At 47.1% G+C, this 24805-nt stretch overlaps 1 protein-coding gene across 1 annotated transcript in view; it reads left to right on the top strand.

The window, feature by feature from the left end:
- The window catches only part of nlk2 (nemo-like kinase, type 2), a 50791-nt gene extending 34224 nt beyond the window's left edge, over positions 1-16567 (top strand). Inside the window, exons 4-11 of the mRNA XM_036536808.1 lie at positions 167-273; positions 1222-1307; positions 4077-4286; positions 5262-5363; positions 11229-11315; positions 11893-12091; positions 14053-14146; positions 14581-16567. Coding sequence (XP_036392701.1) covers positions 167-273; positions 1222-1307; positions 4077-4286; positions 5262-5363; positions 11229-11315; positions 11893-12091; positions 14053-14146; positions 14581-14635 — 940 coding nt within the window. The 3' untranslated portion in view covers positions 14636-16567. The remainder of the gene's footprint in view (positions 1-166; positions 274-1221; positions 1308-4076; positions 4287-5261; positions 5364-11228; positions 11316-11892; positions 12092-14052; positions 14147-14580) is intronic.
- Positions 16568-24805: the final 8238 nt, after the last annotated feature.

Raw genomic sequence — 24805 nt, 5'->3', positions numbered from 1 at the left:
GTGTTCTCTGGCTGGTGTAGTTGTGAGTTCTCTGGCTGGTGTAGTTGTGTGTTCTCTGGCTGGTGTAGTTGTGTGTTCTCCCTGTGGTGTAGCTGTTTTCTCTTCCTCTGGCGTCTTTGCTTTTTTTGGGTTTTGCTCTGGGTTTTCCTTGACTGGACTCATCCAGATACGTGGTGACAGAGCTCATGCAGAGTGACCTTCATAAGATCATTGTGTCGCCACAGCCCCTCAGCTCCGACCACGTCAAAGTGTTTCTGTACCAGATACTGAGAGGTAAGTGCCCACACGCACGCAGATACATAAGCATGCATGGGCACACACATGGATGTAGATCACAGATATACGCATGCACATGGATATATATATATACACACTTGCATACACACGCACACAGATGCACTCAAATATATATACACGTGCACACATGCAGATCACAGATACACACAGACACAGATCACACATGCACACATACAGAAACGCAGGCGCAAATGCATATACACAGATGCACACATATACACACAGAAAAACCTGGATATTTACACACGTAAAGAAGCACACGGGTGTAGCTATAGACACGAGACAGACAGGTTAATTGGCAGGAAATTAATTGGCAATGGACAGATGCAAAGCGCACTGATGCAGGGCTGATTGAGCTTAATTGAGACAGCAGATTAGAGAGGATGGGTACTGACAAAAACAAGTTGAAGAAACTTGTTCATCTGATCTTTTTAATTAACACAAACACACCTCCAATAACCCATTTCTGCAAAGGATTTACATCAGATAATTGTCAAGGCATAAAATCCAGATCAGTGCTCAAGTGAATTAATTCAGAGAACAAAAGGGAACAGCTTTCAGTGCCTCCAGAACCTGCATCAGGAAACACTAGATTTGCCACCTAAGATATAAATCATGTTCAGCTGTCAGTCGGAGCTCTCCAGATTTCATTGGCTCAATTGGTTGCATTAGCTCGTTAATCACACACCTTGCTGTCTGCTTTTTTCAAAATGCACTGTAGTTAGATTCAAAGTCCATGGCTCAGGTACAGTCTGAGAGGAAATGGATGGGCTATATAGATAGTAAAGAGCTGAGCCGGAGGTAGATCCCAGCATGCACCTCTCATTCATGCTGGTTTAGAGAGAATTCAACCTTCCCTTTCCCCTCAGCATGTACCCAAAGTGCACTCTGGGAGATGCTCTAATCTGGCATGTCTGTCCGCAGGGCTGAAGTACCTGCATTCTGCGGGGATTCTGCACAGAGACATCAAACCTGGCAACCTCCTGGTCAACAGCAACTGCGTTCTCAAGGTGAGTTTTCCAACCTGATCTCCTGATGCTATCTCTGGTCCCATTACAGTCTGTGAGCACAGTCTGCTTACTGCATTCACACTAATCAGTGACGGGCCTGGCCACTGATCAGCCGTTAGGGATCATTGCCCCATGTCTTCTTTTCAACATAGTGCTTGAAGTGTGGGAGCCACATTTTGTTGTTGTTGCTATCGCCCAGCAGTGCACCGGTGCACCTGCTGTGAGTCGCATTATCTCCCAAATTCCTGGTTTGGATAAACTGTGTAACGAGCACTCATGGCCGATACGTCAGCATCCTCTTTGCATTCCATTCCTGGAGCCCCAGCACAGGGATACACTCTCTTCCCCTATGGTATCTGGCCTTTCTCTCAGATTCTCACACGAACCTTCATCCTGAAAGTACAGAGTCTTCCTCAGCCATGCCCGCAGCCAGCTCCTAGCGTGCCTTGCTGCAGGGGGAAGCGGGGACTTGATTAGCGCATGGTCTCAGGCTCCTGGAGACGGATCTGTTTGGTGTTTATCTTTCCACTTAGGCTTTTAATTCCCTGCTCTGGAAACCCAAACTCTCTCCTCATTTTTATGCTATTTTTGGAACATCCCATGCCTCATTGTCTTGGCTTCCTCTGTGCATGGAATTAGGTTTGTGTTTGTGTGTGTGTGTGTGTGTGTGTGTGTGTGTGTGTGTGTGTGTGTGAGAGAGAGGGTGTCTTTGCGTGGCTCTGCATTGCTGCGTCTGTGTGCGCACACACACATGCGTGAATGTAGGTGTGTGTGCGTAATTTATTTCTCATTTATACAGACTCATTTATTTTCTCAGTTTTTTTTTTTCTAAAATTCTATTTAAGCAACATTGGTTAAAGCTGTTCTGTTTGGGTGCATGCATGGATGGGGCCCAGCTGGGAGTAGAGTGAACATGTGAAACCTAGCGCTGTGCGACGTTGATTTGCTTCCCCCGATTCACTTCCTGTCATTCGCTCAATTCAGAGCTTATACATGGCTGACAGGAGGAGATCACAGTGACTGTAGGTAAACATGTTAAGCATTCCGTCTGCTGTTAGATAGACCCCAGCGGAATCAAGTGCCTCTTTGGAGAAAATGGAGGAAACGCTGTTTCTGTGGCTAATTGAGTGTGATTCCATCAGAGGGTCATTAGTAATGCACCACGTATCCTTTAATGTTCTCCCTCCTGACTGCAGAGATGGCACGTCAGAACTCTCCAAAGCCCCGATTTAAAAAAGGATACAGCCTCTCCCTGTCCATTGGACCCTTTACTTTTCATCTGAAATTTCAGCAATCTGCCTTTTCTGGCTGAACTAAGCATTTGTGTTTATTGTCCTGTAATTGTTATATTTCATACAATTTCTACAATTCTTTAATGGTATTCTACACAAAAATACACAAGCGTGTAGAAAAAAGCAGTTAAATTTTCTTACATAACAGTTTTCCTGGGGCTTTGGAGCTGGTCACCTTTCAGAGTGCCTACTCAGAGTGCCTCTCAGAGTAGGCTTATGGCAGTGCAAACTCAAATGACCCACACTTTAATGTTAATTTTTATTTTGCATGATATGTGGATAGTTTGTCATCAGGCAGGGAGATGTTGGCAGAGAGAGCATTGTAGCAGGACATGTAAACTAGTGCCACAGTGGCTAACATGACTGAGGCCCCTTTTCCACCAAGGCAGTTCGAGGGCCGGTTCAGAGCCGGTGCCTAATCTTGAACCAGTTCTTCGCATTTCGACAGCCAAAGAACCAGCTCTCAGCCAGGAAAACTGGTTCGAGAGCGGCACCAGCACTTTGCTGGTCTAGAACCAAGAAGCGCTTACATCAGGGGCTGGGGGCGGGATTATAGTGACCAACAAGACCAACTAAAACTTTGTGACCGCCATTTTTTAAAAAAACCAGAGCTAGTGTAGCATCTAGTCTGCCTAAAAAGAAGAAGAAAAACCAGAGTTTTATTTTTTAAATGCTTCGGCTTGTTGCCAGCCAGCTATGTATTTCTTAGCTGTTTAGCGAGCTACTAATTTCTCACATCAATGTTATGTTCGACATTCGTTAGCTGACCAACAGCTAGCTAGCCAGTTACCATAACTTTGGTAACAGTAGCTAACGTTAGCATGCTACTTTCTAACATTGCCACCTACCAACATCACTTAACATTTGACTTCATGAAAGGCTAACATTGTATAAAGTGTAGTGGTCAAGTTTGTTTTTTAAAGCACTGTTCTCTTGCTTTTGTTGTTGCACTAGCAGGAAAGCAGAAACGTATACAGAGTCTGTATACAGACTGTTTACAGACGTATACAGTGACAAAATGACGTGGCTCTGTGGTGGCACTCTAGCCCGTGGAAAAGCAAACCGGTTCTTAGAAGGTTCGCAAGTTCGCGTTGGTGGAAAGGGGCTATAAATGTACGCGCTAAGGGATGCCTCAGTGTTTAGCGTGGAGAATTAATCATGTCTCCCACCACGCCATGAGGCCAGCGAGAGTTGTGTAGCACAACTTAAGTTACCATGGTGCAGTGACCCAGATGCCTGTGGGATTTCCATGGTTAGCAGAGTTGCTTAACTGCAGAGTCCGCTGCAGAAAATGACGACACCCCCCCCAGAACCAGAACAAGAGTATGATTGGTTCCCTTCCCTTTGGACCTGGGTCTTTAGTATCTGTTAATGTGCTGTGGGGGTGACAAATGCTGGGGTTTGAAACAGGCAGACTTACCCCCCCCCCCCCCCCCCCCCCCCCAGGTCTCACTCCTCTCTGTGACCGCCCCCGCAGATCTGTGACTTCGGCCTGGCACGTGTGGAGGAGCCGGACGAGTCACGTCACATGACCCAGGAGGTGGTGACGCAGTACTACAGAGCTCCTGAGATCCTGATGGGCAGCCGGCACTACTCCAACGCCATCGACATCTGGAGCGTGGGCTGCATCTTCGCCGAGCTGCTCGGCCGTCGCATCCTGTTCCAGGCCCTGAGTCCCATCCAGCAGGTACTGCCTGCCACACCTGCAAAGCCCCCACACCCCGCCCATAACACCCTGATATAAAGATCTACCCACACCCTGCTTCCGCCTGATGCACTGTTCAGAAGATAAGAGAAAATATATGGTCTGGATAGATGATCTGTGCTTGCTGTCATAACATCCTGTACAAGTATGATTTTAACTGTATGAATTTCCATATTGTGCTGAAAGTCAAAAACTGGCTTTTGAAAATGGCACATTTGACATTCAAAGCATTTATCTGACAGCCCTGGCAAGGAATTATACCTACTCTATCTAAATGCTTTCCCAAAACTACATCTGGGCACCTGTGTTTATGAATCTAGGTTGTGGGCAAGAGAGATATTGATAGTTTTCTAGAGGATTCCAGTGACATCCCATAACTCTGGGCTTTCCTGGCCTTGGTAGATATGGACAAACAGGCCTCGTCCTTGTCTTTGTCTCTCTCCCTCATGTGTGGGTCGTTTCAGGGCAAGCAAGGGGGGGTTGCTGCGTTATTAATACCCCTGCAGAGCACCCCCCCACCCCAGCATTTCCACAACCGCCCAAAAAGCTGCATTACCAGCAAATCTCCTCATGCCCTTCTTTATGGCTTTCCCTCCAGTACTGAATTTGAGACTGTAGGAATATGTTTTATTTTAATACATCTGTAGTCGATGGTGTTTTCTTGTCTCTAATCCACTCATATTTTTTGGGGGTGGACTTGGATTCCCCATGATGGGATTTTGAGAGGCTGAAACATTCATTAGAAGAGTACAGCATGTGGGGTATCGATCGTGCCCGCAGCCCCCCCAGTTCCCACGGGCCCCGGTCCGTTTGCTGAGAGGTTCTCTGCTCTCTCTGCCCCCCCCCCCCCAGGGACCTGCCCCCCCACCCCCCCCCCCGATCCCTTCCTATCTGTATTTGCTGTAAATGGACCTCAGTAGTGGGTTTGCAGATCCCCTGTGTCTGTGTGTGTCATAGCTGGATCTGATCACGGATCTGCTGGGAACCCCTTCTCTGGAGGCCATGAGGACAGCGTGCGAAGGCGCCAGAGCTCACATTCTCAGGGGACCCCATAAACAGGTAAGCACAGCCAGGCCACACATGCAGGTATTGATCTCACCAATGTTGCTCTTTTAAGACGGAACTGAATGGGGCAGAGCCAGTTTTGAATAGAATTGAGGTTGTACCCTGTCTGGAAGTGTCAAGTGTCAATCGAGCCGGGTGCGGTTTGGCTAAACTGGGCAGCACCAGTGTTGAGCTGGGTGGAGCAATTGTGTTTTTTTTTTTTTTTCTTTCTTTCAGTATAGCTCCACCACTGTCTCAGGGGCTGCTTTTTGTGTTGACAGTTGATGGCTGCTTTTGACATTTTTTTGTCACGGCTGTCGTATTCTGGGAATGTGCTGATGCAGCTCCAGCAGCAGGCGCCTCCTCAGCGTCCTGGATCTGAGCTCAGGCAGGTCGCGCTTAGCAGAGCAGGACTTCTCCTACCCGGCATCCTAAGTAAGAACCCCATTGATTTGCCTTAAATGGATAGAATCTGTGTTTTTATTGGGCTAATGTACTAAGCTGCATTTCTCTTTTTTGACCCATTAAGAACGAAAGGGGTCCACCGTAACTTGAACACAGGGTCACCGGTCCTCACAAAGTTTGCCGCTATGTAATACTCGTGGCATGCTTCAGGAAATCCATCGGAGCCTTCGGAGTGACAGCATGAGGTGTCAGCGTAGTTTAAATAGGGAACACACAGACACAAGTTGGGCGTCAGATTGGTGTGCGGGCTCAGCACCCCTGTGGTAGATTGGTATGGGTGACATGACCCCTGGGGTCTGCTCCAGCAGCAGTGGAAGCGTGTCTGATGTCCTGATCTCCATCTCACACACACATACACACACACCCACCCAAACAGGTCCTCAGTTGCGACTAGGTGCCCCAGTCCCTCCTCAGGGCTGACCTTGTCCTCACCCCCCCCCCCCCCCCCCCCACCTCCCCTGCCACTAGCATCAGGCAGCAGGGTTTTTATCATGTGTATTGACTGCCGTTCAGATTACCCAGCACCCCAGGGATGGCGGCGGGGGGGCTGCCTCTCTGTGATGGAGGCAGGACCAGCTCACATTTTCCTGTGCGCCACCATGGACACAGCCGAATAACAGAGGGAGGAGAGGCCTTTAGTGCAGACTGAAAAATTAATGACACAGAGGGAAATGTCCGGCAGATCTTTCAGCATGCGTTTCAGGAGAGACGCGTAGGCACTCGATTACAAGGAGCCACGGCCACAAAGGATGCGGGACGCAGCCTGGAGATGGGCGATGTCAGTGCTGCAGAATAAATAAATTTGATACACTTCTTTTGTGCACAGTATGAAATAGCAGAGATGACATAGATGAGAGGTACAGCATAGACAGAAGCCTGCTTTAAGGTGCGAAAGAAGGAGAGCTGTTGGAAAGGGTTAATGGGTGGGGGGGGGGGGGTAGCTTGCAGTGGAAGGAGTTCTTTTGTATGAAAACCAGAAAGAGGGTGATAATTGGCGCAGACTGTGACAGCAACAGACGGTGACTGCTGAGCCCCCCTTTTTCTCTGTTATTTTCCTCTATTCTTTCTCCTCGTTTACCCCTCCCTCTGCATGTCTGTCTGCCTGTTTTTTCTTCCTCTCTATCCCTCCCTCTCCTCCTCTCTCTCTCTCCCTCTGGCAGAGGTGAGGACTTCTCAGATTAGAGGCAGAGAGGGAAGGATCAGAGGCAAGCTTACGTATTTCAGACTCCACAAAGCGGGGGGTGATGGAGGGTTGAGGCCGAAGTCAGGCAATAGCCAATGGTTGGGGAGGCTGGAGCAACTTGGAGGTAGAACTAGCCTCAGGAAACTCCATTAGGATGGAGAGGCAGGAAAGCAGTGGGAAAGGAGTCCTGACTGCTGCACCTGCCAGGGAAGCTCCCACCAGCTGTCAGGGAGAGTAAGCCAGCCCTCAGACAGCAGAGGAGAAGGGGCGTGGCTACATGTTTGGGGTCAAAGGGCACTCGCCCCCCAGTGAAATGTATAAGAGTAGTTGCATTAGCAGTGTCTGGCTCACTCTGCCTGGAGCTCCCAGGCTGGCCCTCTGCTGCAGTCCGCTGTGGGGTTATGATTGACAGTCAGCCTGGTGAGTGGTTGCTGTGCGCACTGAGGGCTTTGTGTGCTCACGGGCGTTTCGGAGGGGGCTATCAGGTTACCTCCTGCATTTTCTCTTTTGACACAGCACAGGTGGGCTGGCATTAATCATTAAAAAGGTTGAAGGCGGGAGGCAGGTGGTCAATCCTGCTGTTTGAGACAGTTATGAAACCTGAGTGGCCTGCCTGCCTTCCCTACGCACAGGTGGCCACCTGTGCAACCCCAGACCTCAGCCCCACCCTCCTCTAAACCCTGAAAACAACAAGGTTTTTAAAGGGGCTCCAGTCATTATTCATCTCTCTTCATTTGCCATGGAGACATCCACCATCTCTCTGAGCTCAGGGCAGACAGTCCACTACTGCAGGGACCTCCGCCCTGTGGAGATTCGCCTGTCACTCCTCTGTGGAGGTTGCTGCTCCTCTCTGTGGAGAGTGGTGGTCTGGTCTGTCCTTCGAGAGGTCTGGAGTGAGTGCTGTCAGCTCCAGTTGGCACAAGATGCCAGGGCGCGCGCGCGTGTGTGTGTGTGTGTGTGTGTGTGTGTGTGTGTGTGTGTGTGTGTGTGTGTGTGTGTGTGTGTGTGTGGCTGGGCTGCTGCTGCTGCTGCTGTGTGTGTGTTTGCGTGCTTATAGCATGTGTATAGCATTCTATGGAGTTGTGTGTTGCTCTGTTCTATGTTCAGGTTCTCCTCCCTGCACAGGGATCAGGGCAGCTAGCACCGAGCAGGACTAGCAGAGATGAAAGCTTCCCAGCGTAACATGGATGTCTGCTGATAACTTACAGTAATCACCATCATTCTGTTTAAGCGAACCTCATTCTGACTGCCTTCAAACTCCATGTGGCCTGCCACAGCTGGGCCTACCTGTCTCTGCTCTCAAAGGCTGTCACACAGTCCCAGTTCACATCATAACTGCCTGAAACGTCTCTTCGGAGAGGGAAGGTGGATTTTATTGGTTGGAGCATTTCGTATTATTAAAGCTAAGCGTTCTGATCATTCGCTAAGCATTTGCCCTAACCCATCAGCACGTGTAATTAAATCTGAGTGAGGATGCTGCTAAAAGCGAATTTTCTTCTCCAGACAGTTCCAGGAAGCCAGCCCCACCCTGGCTGCAGGACACCATTGTGCGGAACACTTCGTTGAATTAGCGCCGGAATCGCAGACGGCACAGGACGGCGTTAAAAGGGCCCCGTTCTGAAACAATCACTAAGTGCTGCTGTTTGCGCTGATGCGGGAAGCTAGGGGGAGAGGCTGTGTTCACCATCACCCTCTCTTTTCTGTCTTTCTCTTTGTCTTCTTTTTTCTTTCACTTCCTTGCTCTCTATCTCTCTGCCTCATGTTTTTCTCTCTGCCTCTTTTCTACCTTTGTTTCTTTCTCCCTCTGTCTCTCTTCTTCCCTTCTTCTCTCCTCTGTATCTCTCTCTGTCTCTCCTTGCCTCCCTCCCTCCTTCTCCATCTCTCACTCCCTCCTTCCTCTTCTGCCATTCTCTCCCCCTCCCTCCTTGTCTATCCATCTCTCCTTCCTTTTCTCCCTCCTTCTGTCTCTCCGTCCCTTCTTCCTTTTCTGCCTCTCTCTTTCTCCTTCTGTTCATCTCTCCCTTTCTCTCTCCCTCCTTCCATGCCTTGTCTGTCTCTGTCTTCTTCCTTCCTTTTCTGCCTCTCTCTCTCTCTCTCTCTCTCTCTCTCTCTCTCTCTCTCTCTGTTTGGGGAGCAGTCTGGGCAGCAGGTAATAGCGCTCCTAGTCTGAGCCCTGACTTGGCCCGCCACTCTGGCTCAGTCCATCAAACCGTAGAGTCTGCTCCTTCCCCTCCCTCTCCTGCTCACAGCCACCTCTGTACTTCATCTGTAACGATCCGTTAGCCCCTTTTATGCGCAGTAAGAAGCGTGTTTTAAAGCGCTCTCAACTCTTCCCACCGTGCCCCCCAGTGAAACGCAACTAAACCCGCTTCAGCCTCCTTCGGTTTTAAAGGTGTCTGCTGGTGACAGTAGTCTGGCTCTTCATAGCCAGGGCGAGCCGTCCTCAGCGCCGCGATCTGGGTCACAGGGCCTCAACCACGCAGGAAGCCGGAGACAGACCCCTGTCTGACTCAGATCCTCACTTCCTGTCAGCACATGCTCATGTATCCCCCCCCCCGTCCCTTTCTGTGGTGGCCGTCTGCTGTGCAGGGGGTGGAGTCACCATGGCTTTCCACAGGGCAACATATCCTTATCACTGGTTCTCTCACTGCGGTCACATCTATTATTTTGGCTCAAGGGTTTGTATTTTGTATAATGCAGATCAGTCTTTGTGAGTTGAAATTATAATCTCAGTTACTGATAAGAGGCAACATCAATTTATATAATCAACAAAACATGAGGCAACATGATGTTTGGCGTTGCCTGATGGAGCATGAGGGAAGACCGGTGCTCCCCTCTCCTGCAGCTAATCCCAGGTTAATGCACACTAATGCCAGTGCACTGTCATGCCCCCACTTACTGCACGCTAATGCACTTAACTGCCTTTAGAGAGAGCACAGCCTCCTTCTGAACGCACTGCCTTCAGAGCACAGTAACACACCAAACACACTGCCTTCAGAGCACAGTAACATACCGAACATACTGCCTTCAGAGCACAGTAACACACCGAACATACTGCCTTCAGAGCACAGTAACCCACTGAACACACTGCCTTCAGAGCACAGTAACACACTGCTTTCAGAGCACAGTAACCCACTGCCTTCAGAGCACAGTAACACACCGAACATACTGCCTTCAGAGCACAGTAACACACCGAACATACTGCCTTCAGAGCACAGTAACACACTGAACACGCTGCCTTCAGAGCAAAGTAACACACTGAACACGCTGCCTTCAGAGCACAGTAACCCACTGAACACACTGCCTTCAGAGCAAAGTAACACACTGAACACGCTGCCTTCAGAGCACAGTAACCCACTGAACACGCTGCCTTCAGAGCACAGTAACGCACTGCTTTCAGAGTACAGTAACCCACTGAACACACTGCTTTCAGAGCACAGTAACACACTGAGCACACTGCCTTCAGAGCACAGTAACCCACTGAACACACCGCCTTCAGAGCACAGTAACCCACTGAACACACTGCTTTCAGAGCACAGTAACCCACTGAACACACTGCTTTCAGAGCACAGTAAAGGACACTCCCTTTTGGACCATACCTGCCACCACAGTGTGTCTGCTGTCTCAGACAACAAGGGTAAACTTCACACCTGACAGCATTGTCACTGTCGTCAAAGCGTTCTGACATGTCTCTGCTGGTTTGGACGTCCGCCGTGCTTTACATTGTATGGAGTGAAACAGTGTGAGGATGTGGGAGATTCGCACTTAGATTGAACTGGGCCCTGAGCGTGAGTCACCAGCCCCGGCCTGCATCTGCGTGCTCCGAGGGGAAAGAGGAGTCAGAGAAGACAATCCATTACCGGTGGGCTTTTTCACTCACAGTCTGCGGGGGGCTAATTAGAGGGGTTAAAAATAGCTCTGTCTGTTCCCCTCGTCCTCGCGTTCGCCCTCGGGTCGGCACCTGCTTTCATCTCTGCAAACCGGCTGTGCTTTTGTGAGACTCGTGTTTGTTCATGTAAAGACCATGCAGAAAACCATGCAGACTGCCAGTCTGTTACTGTAGCTATCATTGTGACTGTGATGCTGAAACCTCTCGCGACTGCTGCATAGGTGTGGTCCGCTGCAGCGTGATGCACAGGCAGAATGGGTGTGTACGGGTGAAGGTGAGGACGAGGAAACCCTGTCTGTGAGTGTGTCCACTAACCAGAGTGCCCCACTTCCTGTCTCCACAGCCATCACTTCCTGTGCTCTATACCTTGTCCAGCCAAGCCACGCATGAAGCCGTGCACCTCCTCTGCAGAATGCTGGTGTTCGACCCGGTGAGTGCTGTCGCAGAGGCAGGGATGCCGAACCGTGCCCAATCAAAAGTCTGCAAGCTTGGTGTGTCACCGTTGGCTACCCCTCCCACGAGGACCCCATTCAGCTCTCTGAACAGTGCTCCACAGCAGATACTGATGAGGGTGGCTTTTTCCCCACAGTCAGATCAGAGTGTTTTATTGGATGGGTCACAGTCATTGGGTGAGGAAGTGATCAGACCAAACGTCAGAATGCTCCACTAATGGCAGGCATCACATTCCATCTGTTTGGTTTCAGTGTGCTATACCCTCTGCTACTGCAGTTTTCTCTGAGACCCTCTTCTGACGCAGTCAGCTTGGCGCACTGTCTCCGGGTATACTGGTAACTCATGCCTGGAAGATGTCAGCGGCCTTTGCAAAGAGGCCTTTTTCCTCTGTACCATCTGTATGTCTATGCATCATAGATAGACATACAGATGATGTAACTGAAGTAGACCCATTGATATAGTTTCGTTTAGACCCTGTGATCAGATTACAGTAGTCCAGAGTGCTTCTGTGCACGTGTGTGTGTGTGTGTGTGACTGGTTTCTCTCGTGCGCAGTCGAAGCGGATCTCTGCAAAGGATGCCCTTGCTCACCCGTACCTGGACGAGGGGCGGCTGCGGTACCACACCTGCATGTGTAAATGCTGCTACACCACCTCGTCCGGACGGGTCTACACCAATGACTTCGAGCCCGTCACCAACCCCAAGTTCGACGACGGCTTCGAGAAGAACCTCACCTCCGTGCGCCAAGTGAAGGGTGAGTCCCGCAGTTGGTGCTGTAGGACCCTCTCCCGTCTCCTTGATGCTAAGGAGCTGCAGCACAGTCCCATAACTTTGAGGGCTTTCCCCAGGGGGCTGGGTCTGGCTTGGATTCTGGTTTTGGTTTTTGGTCAGACCCCAGATATTGCCGTGGGTTGTCTGGAGGCAGGTCCTGATCTGCCCAAGTCCTGCTACCCAGCGTCCTTATTTTATGTTAACTATCCACAGTGCCACTACACTTTCTTCATTTCCGTCCCAGCCACATCATCAGCCAGCGATGACCGGGAGCCCACAGCAGCAGAACGAAACTAATTTAGCAAAAATAGGCTTCATTCCACCGTAGATAGGGGTGGGTATATTGTCAGGGGCTGCTCGTCTCACCGCTCTCAGGCACGCTGTGATTTGTCAGTTGGCTGCCTGTAGCTCAGGTGACATCAGCACCTGTCCTCCAATGAGCGCCCACTCCATTGGTCACCTTCGTCTTACAACAGAGCTTGTTGCAGTGAGACAAAGATACTGTATAATTGCCAAGTCCAAAATAGGGTTACGTAAAGGGCAGAAAGAATGGGGGGAAAAAAAACTTTTCGATTACTAAATAGAATTGTAATAGAATTCAGTTTCCCACCCTTGCTAACCAGCACAATGTTTCCCTCTATGTATGTTAATCAAATTCTGTAATTTAGCCATTTAATTTAGCACCATCCCATTCTGTCAGTGCAGTATTAGAGATGCAGTGGGTTCAAGGCATGCTTGCTACTGCTGAAGCCAGAAATGATTGTTACCACTACAGGTGGAATTCAAATAAAAATTTACCAACCACATTGATATGACTACCAGATCATGCAGATTCGCGCTGTACAACATCAGGAAAATCAGGCCCTACCTATCTGAGTATGCTGCGCAGCTCCTTGTCCAGGCTCTGGTCATCTCAAGACTAGACTACTGCAATGCTCTTTTGGCCGGCCTACCTGCATGCACTATGAAACCTCTGCAGTTCATACAGAACGCGGCTGCATGTCTGGGTTTCAACCAACCAAAAAAGGCTCATGTTACACCTCTCTTGGTCTCACTCCACTGGCTCCCTGTAGCTGCCAGCATCATGTTCAAGGCCTTGATGCTCGCATACAGGGTGACCAACAAAACTGCACCTAAGTACCTGAACTCACTGCTGCAACCCTATGTTCCCACATGACCGCTATGCTCTGCCACCGAACGGCGCCTTTTGGTCCCGTCGCATCATGGTTTAAAATCACTATCCAGGACTTTTTCTGCCGCTATCCCCCGATGGTGGAATCAACTTCTGCACTTCATCCGTTCTGCATCTGAAGACACAGCTCTTCCACTCTCACCTGAGCACCTGAAACACTTCCCCCCTAAAGGAACTTCTCATCTCCTACTAAACTGAAAAATAAAATTTTTAAAAAGAATCTGATGGTTTAACGCATTTGTTAGCTTTACCTGTTAGTTTGTACCTTGCCTGGCCAAACTTTGTAACTTTGTCATGCAGTGCTTCTAATATTGTTGACTCTGTATGGTTTTCGCTTGTGTTGTATTGTACCTCACTTGTAAGTCGCTTTGGATAAAAGTGTCTGTCTAAAAGTGTGTAAATGTAATGTAAATGTAAATAATTTTCAGTTGAACAGTTTTTACAGTTCAACTCTTTACCTGAGGCAGTACCAGGTGACAGCAGTAGAGGGCGACCCTTTTCCAATGACTGCTGTGCTGACCTGTGCAGCCAAGTGGAAATGAAGGCCTGCCCATTTTGTTGAACTTCTCTTGGCCATAAAATACAAATTTTGTGTTGCCATGTAGTGGGTTGTAAAACATGGGATTTTGAGTTTAGCGTAAGGAGAGTGGCTGTTTTGTTTTGACTCTGCTCAGTCATATTCGGATGACAGTGTTCTGTGAGATCCAGCTTTATGTGACCTCCCCTCTGTCCCATCTTGGTTGCACCCGCAGAGATCATCCACCAGTTCATCCTGGAACAGCAGAAGGGAAACCGGGTGCCCCTCTGTATCAACCCCCAGTCAGCTGCCTTCAAGAGCTTCATCAGGTACCCCTGCCACACCCGACACCCACACCTGCTCTCCACCTGTCACTGTCCCTGACAGGGCAAGAGGGCATTGCCACAGACAGTGTGTACCTCGGTGCCTACAGAAAGGGTTCTCTTTCTTCTCCCCATGTCATCAATTTAAGCCTCATCTGTCAGTTTTTTTGCTCCACTTGTCTGGGAGTGGATTAGCCCACCGCATTAGGCTAATTGTCTGACTGGCAGTTAGTTACACTGCACTGGGAGCACGCTCAATGCGGCTCACAGGACAGGATGTGGCAGTGATGTGGTCTGTCTCTCTAACAGTGTTCTCTTCTCTTTCTCAAATATTGTTCCCTTCTTTTTTCTTTTTTATTTATCCCCTGCTCTCACTCCTCTCTCTCCCTAACATATTCTACCCCCCCCCCCCCCCTTCTATCCCTCATCCCTATATCCAGCTCGACAGTGGCACAGCCCTCAGAAATGCCCCCCTCTCCCCTGGTGTGGGAGTGACCAGCGAAGGCCGTACCCACCGGCTCACCCGCCCCCACGCGCCTGACTACTGAAGACACGGCTTCCAAACCTACGTAGCATTTCACTGGAGTCTAGGACTAGCAGCGTTCGATCGTGTGTGTACTGTAACCTTAACTAATGAAGTTTGTCAAGAGTCAACCACTGCTGAAGGGGACGGGGGGGAGGGAGGGGAGGGGGCTGCAGGCGTGCACTCGTGTGCAGGTGACTGCTGCAGACAGAGCATGCGGGGTGGACCGTGACGCGTCCCGCATGGAAGGAGCCACTCGGGCCCCCGCCGCCCGTCACCACAGGCACCGTAGCACCACCACAGGCCACATGTGTGAAGCTCATGTTGACGAGTGACTGGATTAGAGAGCGGCATTCCTCTCAGCGGGGCCGTTCGGGCCGTCCCTTCTCCAGGGCGCACCGTGGTGGACGTGCGGGGCAGGCAGGTGGCGCTGTGTGTGTTTGCCATTTGCTCTTTGACGGAATACCGTGCGTTTCCCTTGTTCTGCGCTTGCTCCGTTTCCCCTTCCCAGGGCGTGTCAACACCATGCCCCACCCTAATCAGGTGTGCACACCTGGGTGCCGGGTCAATACTGGGCCTGGGTTCCTGTGTGCGTTGAAACTGGGAGTACACACACACACCCACACATAAACGCGTGTGAACAGTGTCCCTGGAGAAATGCAGGCAGGCTAGTTTTTATGGAAAAATGTGGCCATTTGTAATTTCCTTTCTTGTCTGTGGCTGCTCCAGGGTGGCAAAAACAGAAACTGAAAGGAGAAAGATTGCCCCAACCTGTGGGGGGTCCCCAGAGCTGGGTCAGGGCGGGTTCAGGGCTGCGGTTGGTGAGCTGGGCAGCACAGAGAGGTGCAAGGGCGGCACAGGCCCTCTGAGTCACTGCTGGGTCAAAGAGAGCTGGCCAGGGTTAGCAGGATCAGTAGGAGTTGGCAGTATGTCCTTTGGGAATGAGTGCCTAACCCCCCCCCCCAGCAAGGAGGCTACAGCAGGACTACATGTGACAGTTCAGCTCTTTCCCAGTCTAGATATCTGTACCACTCAGAGCAGTCAGTCACAGAGTCATTCCAGAAATTGCTTTCAGCGTCAAACCAAAAGAATTATGTCATTTTAAGACAAAAAGAAAAAGTGAGAGGACAGGTTCAGAGGTTTTAGTTAAACTTAAGGTTCTAAAAATGAGGTTTATGTGTGTGACAGACAACTGATATCACAAGAGGATAGGTGTTATTTTGGGAGGTTTTTAATCATATGAGTCTCCCCCTTGCAGGGGCCCATTTGGCAAACAGTTCCAAAGGAGAGATAATTGGGAGCATCAAGCAGACTTCAGCTCTCTTTGCTGTGAGCACCTGTGGCAGTTTCATCTTACCTGCATATACACACACACACACACACACAACCTGCCTGCCTGCACCTGCTCAGAAAACCGTCACAGAGTAAATCTGTTTAATATATTTTTTAGATTATTATTATTTCTCTTCACATTCTATGGCATGCATTCTCATGGGCCACAGAATAGGCATGTAAATAAGTGGAAAAATTGATAGATTTAAACAACTTTTAGAAATGGATTTAAAACAAAAAAATTTAAACAAAGTGAAAAGTCAAACAAATCTGCTGTATAGAAGGTGAATTAGCCTACACATTTTAGGGCTGTGAATTTGAGTTTATTTTTGAGATATATATAAATGTATAAATATATTTTTTTCTTTCTTCTTTAATTTTTTTTCTTTCTTTTTTGGTTCCCTGCACTGGAAAGTGTAAACAAAAAGAATCACACACAAAAATATTTTAAAAACAAAAAACAAGGAAAAACACATAACCAATTATGTTAATTGTGTCTTGTGTGATATGAATATTATACTGCAGAGCTGTGGATAATGAATATTGAAGTAGAAGCATTTCTGTTGTTTTTTTTTTTTTTTTTGCTTTATCATTATTATATTTTGTTATTATTAATAATGTTATTTTAATTTCTCCTGCGTTAGAGAAACACTGAACTGTGTGTGTATATGTATATAATGGATTCACAATGTTAGTCTCTACCTCCTGAACTCAATGACTTGGTTGTTTACCTCCACGCCTTTTTAATTTAATGTGGAGATTTAAAACTTGAATGTCCCTTCCAGCTTTTATATTTAACTCAAAAACAGTTTTTTCACTTGTGCGAAGAAACTCACTGGATTCAAAAGGGGTGGGGTGGGGTGAGGGGGGGGGGGCAGAGTTTTGGGTGGGCATCAGGGGCATTTCCATCACTGTATTTAAAAATATGATACCCTGTCAGTGGATTTCTGGACTGTTAATTACCATAATCGATATCTGTGTGTAGACATGACAGAGCACCTCTGATATGTGGGAGAAGTGACTGTGTGAAGATTGTGTCATCTTTTCTTTTAGAGATTTTAAATGAAGTAAAAACTTAAAAAAAAAATAAAAACAATTACTTTTTTGAGGAGGTGGGGTGCCAACAAACCAAACGAACACTTTGTTTGCTGTGAGAGACTAGCTTGAATTCTGCTACTCCTGTTGGACAAAATCTGAACTGGTACTTGCATTATCAAGATTTTTATAAGACATTTGAAGTTTATACTCAGAGGTAAAGTTATTTGAATACATTTAAAGATAAACAAAAGCCCCGCTTTCGACCACCTGAAAGCAGTGGCGAAATGACAGAGGCCGAAGAAAACAGCTCGTCGGTTGCATTTTACTCTGTGTGGCAAAATGCCAGTCACTTTCTATAAAGTGTAGATTTGAAGTACAGTGGTGAAACTCATTAAATGTGACAGTTAAAGAGAACAAAAGTAGCGTGTTGGCTCTTGTTGTTCATATTCCTGTTTTGCAACTGTCTCAAAACATTTGATGTGGATTTTCACACACAACGTTGCTTGTGTTCACACCGAACCATACCTCAGTTCAGCGTTTCCCAAACCTCTCCTGGAGTACCACTTGTCCTGCATGTTTTAGATCTCTCCCTGCTCCAACACAGTTGATTTGAATGATCAACTCGTTATGAACTCCGGAAGCTGCTTAATAACAAACTGATCATTTAAATCAGCTGTCTTGGAGCAGGGAGAGATCTAAAACATGCAGGAGAAAGGGTCCTCCAGGAGAAGTTTGGGAAACGCTGCCTTAGTTGTTTTGCTGCCACCTAGTGGACATTGCATGCTTCAGGATGCTCTGTGCTCCATAACTGAGTTGCTTTATAGAAACCAGGCGCATTCACACACACCAACACCACCAGTTGAAAATCCAGCCTGAACACCAAGCTGGACATCGACAGTTGCTAAAGAATTTAAGCAATCAGATATTTACTTGCTTGGGTCTGATCTTATCAGTATCGGTATGTTCACACGAAAGGGCATGTACAGATTTTAACTGCCATCTATGATCTGGAACGGTCGCACAGCATGTTTCTAAATGTGTCTTTCGTGCTCAACCCCTCTGCCTCTGTCTTACCCTTGCAGGTAAATCTAGTAGTACCATGACAGTCCACAAGGTGGATGTTGGAGCTAGTTTGCTATTGTGTTGGTGAGTGGGTCAGCTGTAGGTATCTGCTGGCTGTTAAGGTACACACCATACCTCATAACTGGGTTATGGGACCTAAAGGAAGTGTTGAGGGTCGAGGCATGGACTGAAAGTTTGGCGTTAATGGTTTGGGTTAAGAGGCTTACATTGCATATTACAGTGCCATGCGAAAGTTTGGGCACCCCTGGTCAAAATTTCTGTTACTGTGAATAGTTAAGTGAGTAGAAGATGAATTGATCTCCAAAAGGCATAAAGTTAAAGATGAAACATTCTTTTCAACATTGTAAGCAAGATTAGTGTATTATTTTTGTTTCATACAATTTTAGAGTGGGAAAAAAAGGAAAGGAGCACCATGCGAATGTTTGGGCACCCCAAGAGATTTGAGCTCTCAGATAACTTTTACCAAGGTCTCAGACCTTAATTAGCTTGTTAGGGCTGCACAATCATCGCTAGGAAAGGCCAGGTGATGCAAATTTCAAAGCTTTATAAATACTCTGACTCCTCAAACCTTGTCCCAACAATCAGCAGCCATGGGCTCCTCTAAGCAGCTGCCTAGCACTCTGAAAATTAAAATAATTGATGACCACAAAGCAGGAGGCTATGAGAAGATAGCAAAGCTTTTCAGGTAGCCATTTCCTGAGTTCGTAATGTAATTAAGAAATGGCAGTTAACAGGAACGGTGGAGGTCAAGTTGAGGACTGGAAGACTGAGAAAACTTTCAGAGAGAACTGCTTGTAGGTTTGCTAGAAAGACAAATCAAAACCACGTTTGACTGCAAAAGACCCTCAGGAAGATTTAGCAGACTCTGGAGTGGTTGTGCACTGTTCTACTATGCAGCGACACCTGCACAAAAATGACCTTCATGGAAGAGTCATCAGAAGAAAACCTTTCCTGTGACCTCACCACAAAATTCAGTGTCAGAAGTTGCAAAGGAACATCTAAACAAGCCTGATGCATTTTGGAAACAAGTACTGTGGACTGATGAAGTTAAAATAGAACTTTTTGGCCGCAGTGAGCTAAGGTATGTTTGGAGGAAAAAGGGTGCAGAATTTCATGAAAAGAACACCTCTCTAACGGTTAAGCACAGGGGTGGATTGATCATGCTTTGGGCTTGTGTTGCAGCCAGTGGCATGGGGAACATTTCACTGGAAGAGGGAAGAATGGATTCAATTAAATACCAGCAAATTCTGGAAGCAAACATCACACCGTCTGTAAAAAAAAAAAAAGCTGAAGATGAAAAGAGGATGGCTTCTACAACAGGATAATGACCCTAAACACACCTCAAAATCCACAATGGACTACCTCAAGAGGCGCAAACTGAAGGTTTTGCCATGGGTCTCACATTCCCCCAACCTAAACATCATCGAAAATCTGTGGATAGACCTCAAAAGAGCAGTGCATGCAAGACAGCCCAAGAATCTCACAGAATTAGAAGTCTTTTGCAAGGAAGAATGGGCAAAAATCCCCCAAACAAGAACTGAAAGACTCAAAACCTACAAAAAGTGTTAACAAACTGTGATACTTGCCAAAGGGGGTGTTACTAAGTCTACTAACCAACCAACACTGATGACATTTTATTCTTGTATATTGAATTGCGTCGTAGCCTACAATTCAGTAGGTGTTATCATCGTATCTACATACATCAAACGTCATGTCATACCCAAGTTTATTAGATCCATGTCGCACAGTGTGGCTTGCAATAAACGTATAAGATTGCTGAAATCTCATAGTCTGTAGGTGCCTTAAGGAGCATTGGGGGATTTTAGAGTTCGAGGCCATGTAGAATGTAGAGGGTGGTAGGTGGTAGGCAGGGATGTGAATGTCACATCCTCCATAAATATTAATATTTACCAAAAACAGTCATACTTTTCCACCTGGTCATCCACAAAAAGATGTCAAAAAAAAAAGCCACAAGCCGCTTTTGGAATATTGTTGTTGTTCTCTGCCAAGCCTCACGGTGTCAGTAGAGTGTCACCTGACTTGCTCTGTTCTTCCTGCCTCCAGGCTCGAAGAGGAGATCAGTGTTGCCTAAACATGTTTGTGACTAAATCCAGGGACAAGGACAAGTGGACAAGTGGCATATCTGTTCAGAAGCTGATAGATCTTGTTTATAAGATTTTATAAAATAACGAGACCTACAGTTGTGCTGGTCAGACATGAGTGCCCAGAATCGTGAGAAAATGTTCAGGGCATGAGCTAAACCTTCTGATTCTACCCCCACCAGCAACTCCTGTCAACAAAAAGCAACTTTTTGAGAGCAATGTGGTGACTCTACTCAATAGGCCTTGCGTCACAGACATGCACAGCATTTCAAAGGATGCTCAGAAGACTTTGGAGCAGTGCCATAGCAACACAATTCTGATTGTTTGTTTTTTTTTTTGTATGCGCTCGTGCAAGCTCGAGCAAAACAACCAGGTCAGCTGCGCTTCAGGTCAGTGCCATGCATCTTCTGACCGTTTAGAAGGAAAACGTTCGATCAAAACACCTGCTGTTTTCAATGCAAGACAACAAGGGTTCGACCCTACGTTTCCGAGATTTGCCAAAGTTATGAACCTGACCCCTACAAACCCAGGACAGTGAAGTTCAGAGGACTCAACTTTGAATTCCCCCAAACTCAGGTTATGACTCAGGTTATGACATCTTACAGCTCAGTGGAGCCGGATAGGTTTTGCTGAAAGACCTGTTGTAAGATCCAAAGTTATTCAAAGTTCATTGCAAGTATATTTCTTATTTGGGAATCCACACATTTTTAAAAATGCGCTGGAATTCACCTGTATGGGTTTTGGGGGGAGTCCAGTAAACGGGCGTTGACGGATGGCACTGGGTCAGGGCTCAGGAACGCCGCATGGGGAAGTTCACGGTCTTTCGGAATCCCGTCCCTTTTCCCATGGCCACAATGAGAGCATTCATCCCCTCCAACAGCGGGGGCGCGTAAGCTGCCAGCTGCGCGGGCATGACTCACTCTGAGAGTGGGGTGCGGACAGTCGCTCGAAGTTCCAGTCAGCACCTCGCATTTGATAACTAAATTATGAAACCGATATTGAATGTAGTGACGATGATCGGGGATTTCTCTCTTACATGGGGGTTGCTCTCGGGTATTCGTAATGGTGTGCTCTGAGATCGGCGTGGAGGGGGTTCACGCTATTCATAGCAAATATCGTAAGTGATGTACAGCATGCTCGGAATGTAATAGGTTTGGCACTGCTGAGCCACTGTGTGAGGCACCCAGGGAAATTGGGCTAAATGTGTTCTATTGCCGGTTCGAGGAGACAATGGCCACACCCCTCACCCACTCCAACTCACACCTGGCACCAGCAATTATGCCCCCACCAGCCCCCACCTGCACCAATTCAAACCCTGCCCATACAACAGACTACACTGAGAATCTGTGAAAAGAACGTCCGCAGACTCTTTCAGAAACAAAAGATCAGGAAAGCACCAGGCCCAGAAGGAGTGTCACCCACCTGTCTGAAAGTCTGTGTTGATATACTGGCTCCTGTCTTCACAAAGATCTTCAACAGGTCATTGGAGCTATGTGAAGTTCCCTCCTGCTTCAAACGCTCCATAATTGTACCAGTCCCCAAAAAACCTTGTATCACAGGACTTAATGACAAACAGCATTCAAACATGGTTCTGAAAGAGCGCCAGAGAGCTGCATGGCATGAGCAGAAAGACAGACAAAACGATCTGATCATCTTTTTTTTACTTAATGACCCAGTTGTCTATTATTTTGTTGATTTTAGCAGTCATCTCTCAGTGCTTAGAATCATTCGTAAACTCTATTATTTTGCATCTTGTAGACCTACATTCCCAGTTGCTCCAATTCCCTAAATTCCCTAAGCCAGGTTTAATACTGGCTTCACCACTGCTGTGAAATAAATGTATTATTTGATTTTGTGTTGTTATTTAGCCTTTCAGAGGCTATTGCATGGTTAAATCAATGAATTTCATTAAACCTACCACCAGATCAATTTTAGGTGGTGGCCTGACAATCTGCCCCAAATATTCCTATTTCATATTATGGCAATGACTTACAAACACATGGAAAAGGTAAGGTAGGGAATTGTTCGCATCTAGTCAAAACACCACTATATTGCCACCCGCAGAATGAAAAAAAATGCAGAAATAGGCACAGCAGGATGATAACCTACTGTTTTACTATATAATAAGATTTGCCCCTTCACCATTCCTTTGAGACATTGGTGCTGGCCCACTTGAAGGAGATCACAGATCCCCTGCCAGACCCCCTACAATTTGCGTACCAGGCCAACAGGTCCGTAGATGATGCAGTCAACGTGGGTTTACACCACATCCTCCAACACCATGACTGCCCAGGGACCTACGCAGGGATCTTATTTGTGGACTTCAGCTCGGCATTGAACACCATAAAACCAGAGCTCCTCCACTCCAACCTTTCCCAACTCACTGTGCCTGCCCCCATCTGTCAATGGATTTCCAACTTCCTCTCTGACAGGAAGCAGCAAGTGAGGCTGAAGAAACTCACATCCACCACCTGGACAATCAGCACTGCCGCCCCACAGGGTTGTGTGCTGTCCCCACCGCTCTTCTCCCTGTACACAAATGACTGCACCTCCAAGGACCCCTCGGTCAAGCTCTTGAAATTTGCGGAAGACATAACAGTCATTGGTCTCATCGGAGATGGTGATGAGTCTGCATATAGATGGGAGGTTGAATAGCTGACCCTATGGTGCAGCCACAACAACTTAGAGCTGAACATGCTCAAAACAGTGGAGATGATGGTGGACTTCAGGAGGAATTCCACACCCAACCCCCCCTCACTATACTAGGCTATACTAGTGCTGCCTCAGCTGTGGAGGGTTTCTGGGAACTACAATCTCCAAAGGCCTGAAGTGGGAGACCAACGCCTTCTCCTTGGCAAAAAAGGCCCAGCAGAGGATATACTTCCTGCGCCAGCTGAAAAAGTTCAACCTGCCACAAGAATTTCTGGCAAAGCTCTACACAGCAATCATCGAATCTGTCCTCACCACCTCCATAACAGTGTGGTTTGGCTCTGCCACCAAACAAGACATCAACAAACTACAGCGCACCATCAGGACTGCAGAAAAGATCATTGGCATTATCCTGCCCACACTCCGAGATTTTTTCATTACCAGAGCCAGAAAATGGGCAGGCAAAATCATTGCTGACCCCTCATCCTGGCCACCACGTATTTGAACTCCTTCCCTCCGGTAGGCGCTTCGGATCACTATCCACCAAAACAAGCCGACGCTGGAATAGCTTCTTCCCACATGCCATCACATTCCCAAACTGTTAAACTAATGACTCACAGTGCAATAGGTGTACAACTATAGTTGTACATACCCATAGCCTGCACTCAGGTACACTTTATCTCACACTTATTGTGCAATAACTGTATATAACACAGTGCAATAGCTGTCTAAAACAAATTGTTGTACAGACCCACAGCTTCCACTCATGTACACTTTAACTGTAGCTGTTCATATTTATTTTTGTATATACCGCATTCATTCAGTCCTTACACCATTCTATGTATGTGTCCTGCACTACTCTTGTTGTTTGTTGTTCCACTACTGTTGGATGGTATCTGTTGTTGTTGTTGTCACCTTTTAAATCATTGTGTGAACACACTATGAGAGACACTGGATCTGGAGTCAAATTCCTTGTATGCGTAAAACCATACCTGGCCAATAAAGACTGATTCTGAATCTGATATCGCACGGAGAGTAGAGCCCAGGGGAAGCACAATGCAAGGGGGCCTTCATTTAGCCATTCAGCTCGTGTGTGCACTAATTGGTGAAATAATTAATAAGAATTTAACAAAAATGACGCTTACTGAGGGGGACAATGTTTTAGTAACTGGCTTGTCTAAAAGAACAGCTGCTTGTGGCCTTCCATATTTTCATCTGGATCAGTCAGCTGGATAGTCAGCTACTTCAGAAAGATCAAGTTAGAAATATGTTTGTTGTTTTTGTTTGTTTGTTTTATAATAAGAATTGATGTCCTGCGTTCCGATGTTTAGGCTATTCTATTTCGTTTTAGCAGGAGCACGTTACTAAATAAAAATGTATGGCCTGCAGCTAGGTATACAGAATAGAGGTGGACAGAACACGATGGTGTGAGTTTGTAACAACGCTGCCTTCACTTTTCTTTACCCCGGCGAAAAAGATTTGATTGACTGATCTTTCATATGCTAATTTGTACATGTATCAATGACTAATCCCTTCTGTCAACTGGAAGAATTGACGCCAGACATGACGGAGGTTAATCGGGAGGCTCACTGAAAAAGAATCCCGTGTACACAATTTTGGATGCCATTTTACATTTTTGCACATTTTGCAAATACTTTCTTACCTCTTTCCATGATGGGTTTGAGGAAGAGAAATCCTAAGGTGTGTGCAGTCTACAACAGACGTATTGTTTCTTAACCGAGCTGTTATATTCGACTAGCCTATATTTTCACGTTCTTCCTGATACTGTAGTATTTGCGGTTTTACTTAGTAGGCCTTCTGAGGAACAGTTCCGTGAGTTACTGTCATGTCCTGAAACGTATTCGGGCCTTTAAAGCCAACATTGTGATAAGAATTTGTTTTAAGTACAATTTTTTTTTAAGTCTCATAGTTTTTAGA

The sequence above is a fragment of the Megalops cyprinoides genome, chromosome 9 (assembly GCF_013368585.1).
Source record: "Megalops cyprinoides isolate fMegCyp1 chromosome 9, fMegCyp1.pri, whole genome shotgun sequence".
Taxonomy (NCBI): Eukaryota; Metazoa; Chordata; class Actinopteri; order Elopiformes; family Megalopidae; genus Megalops; species Megalops cyprinoides.
Note: the sequence above shows the minus strand (reverse complement) of the source record. Positions and strands in the feature narration are given on the sequence as shown.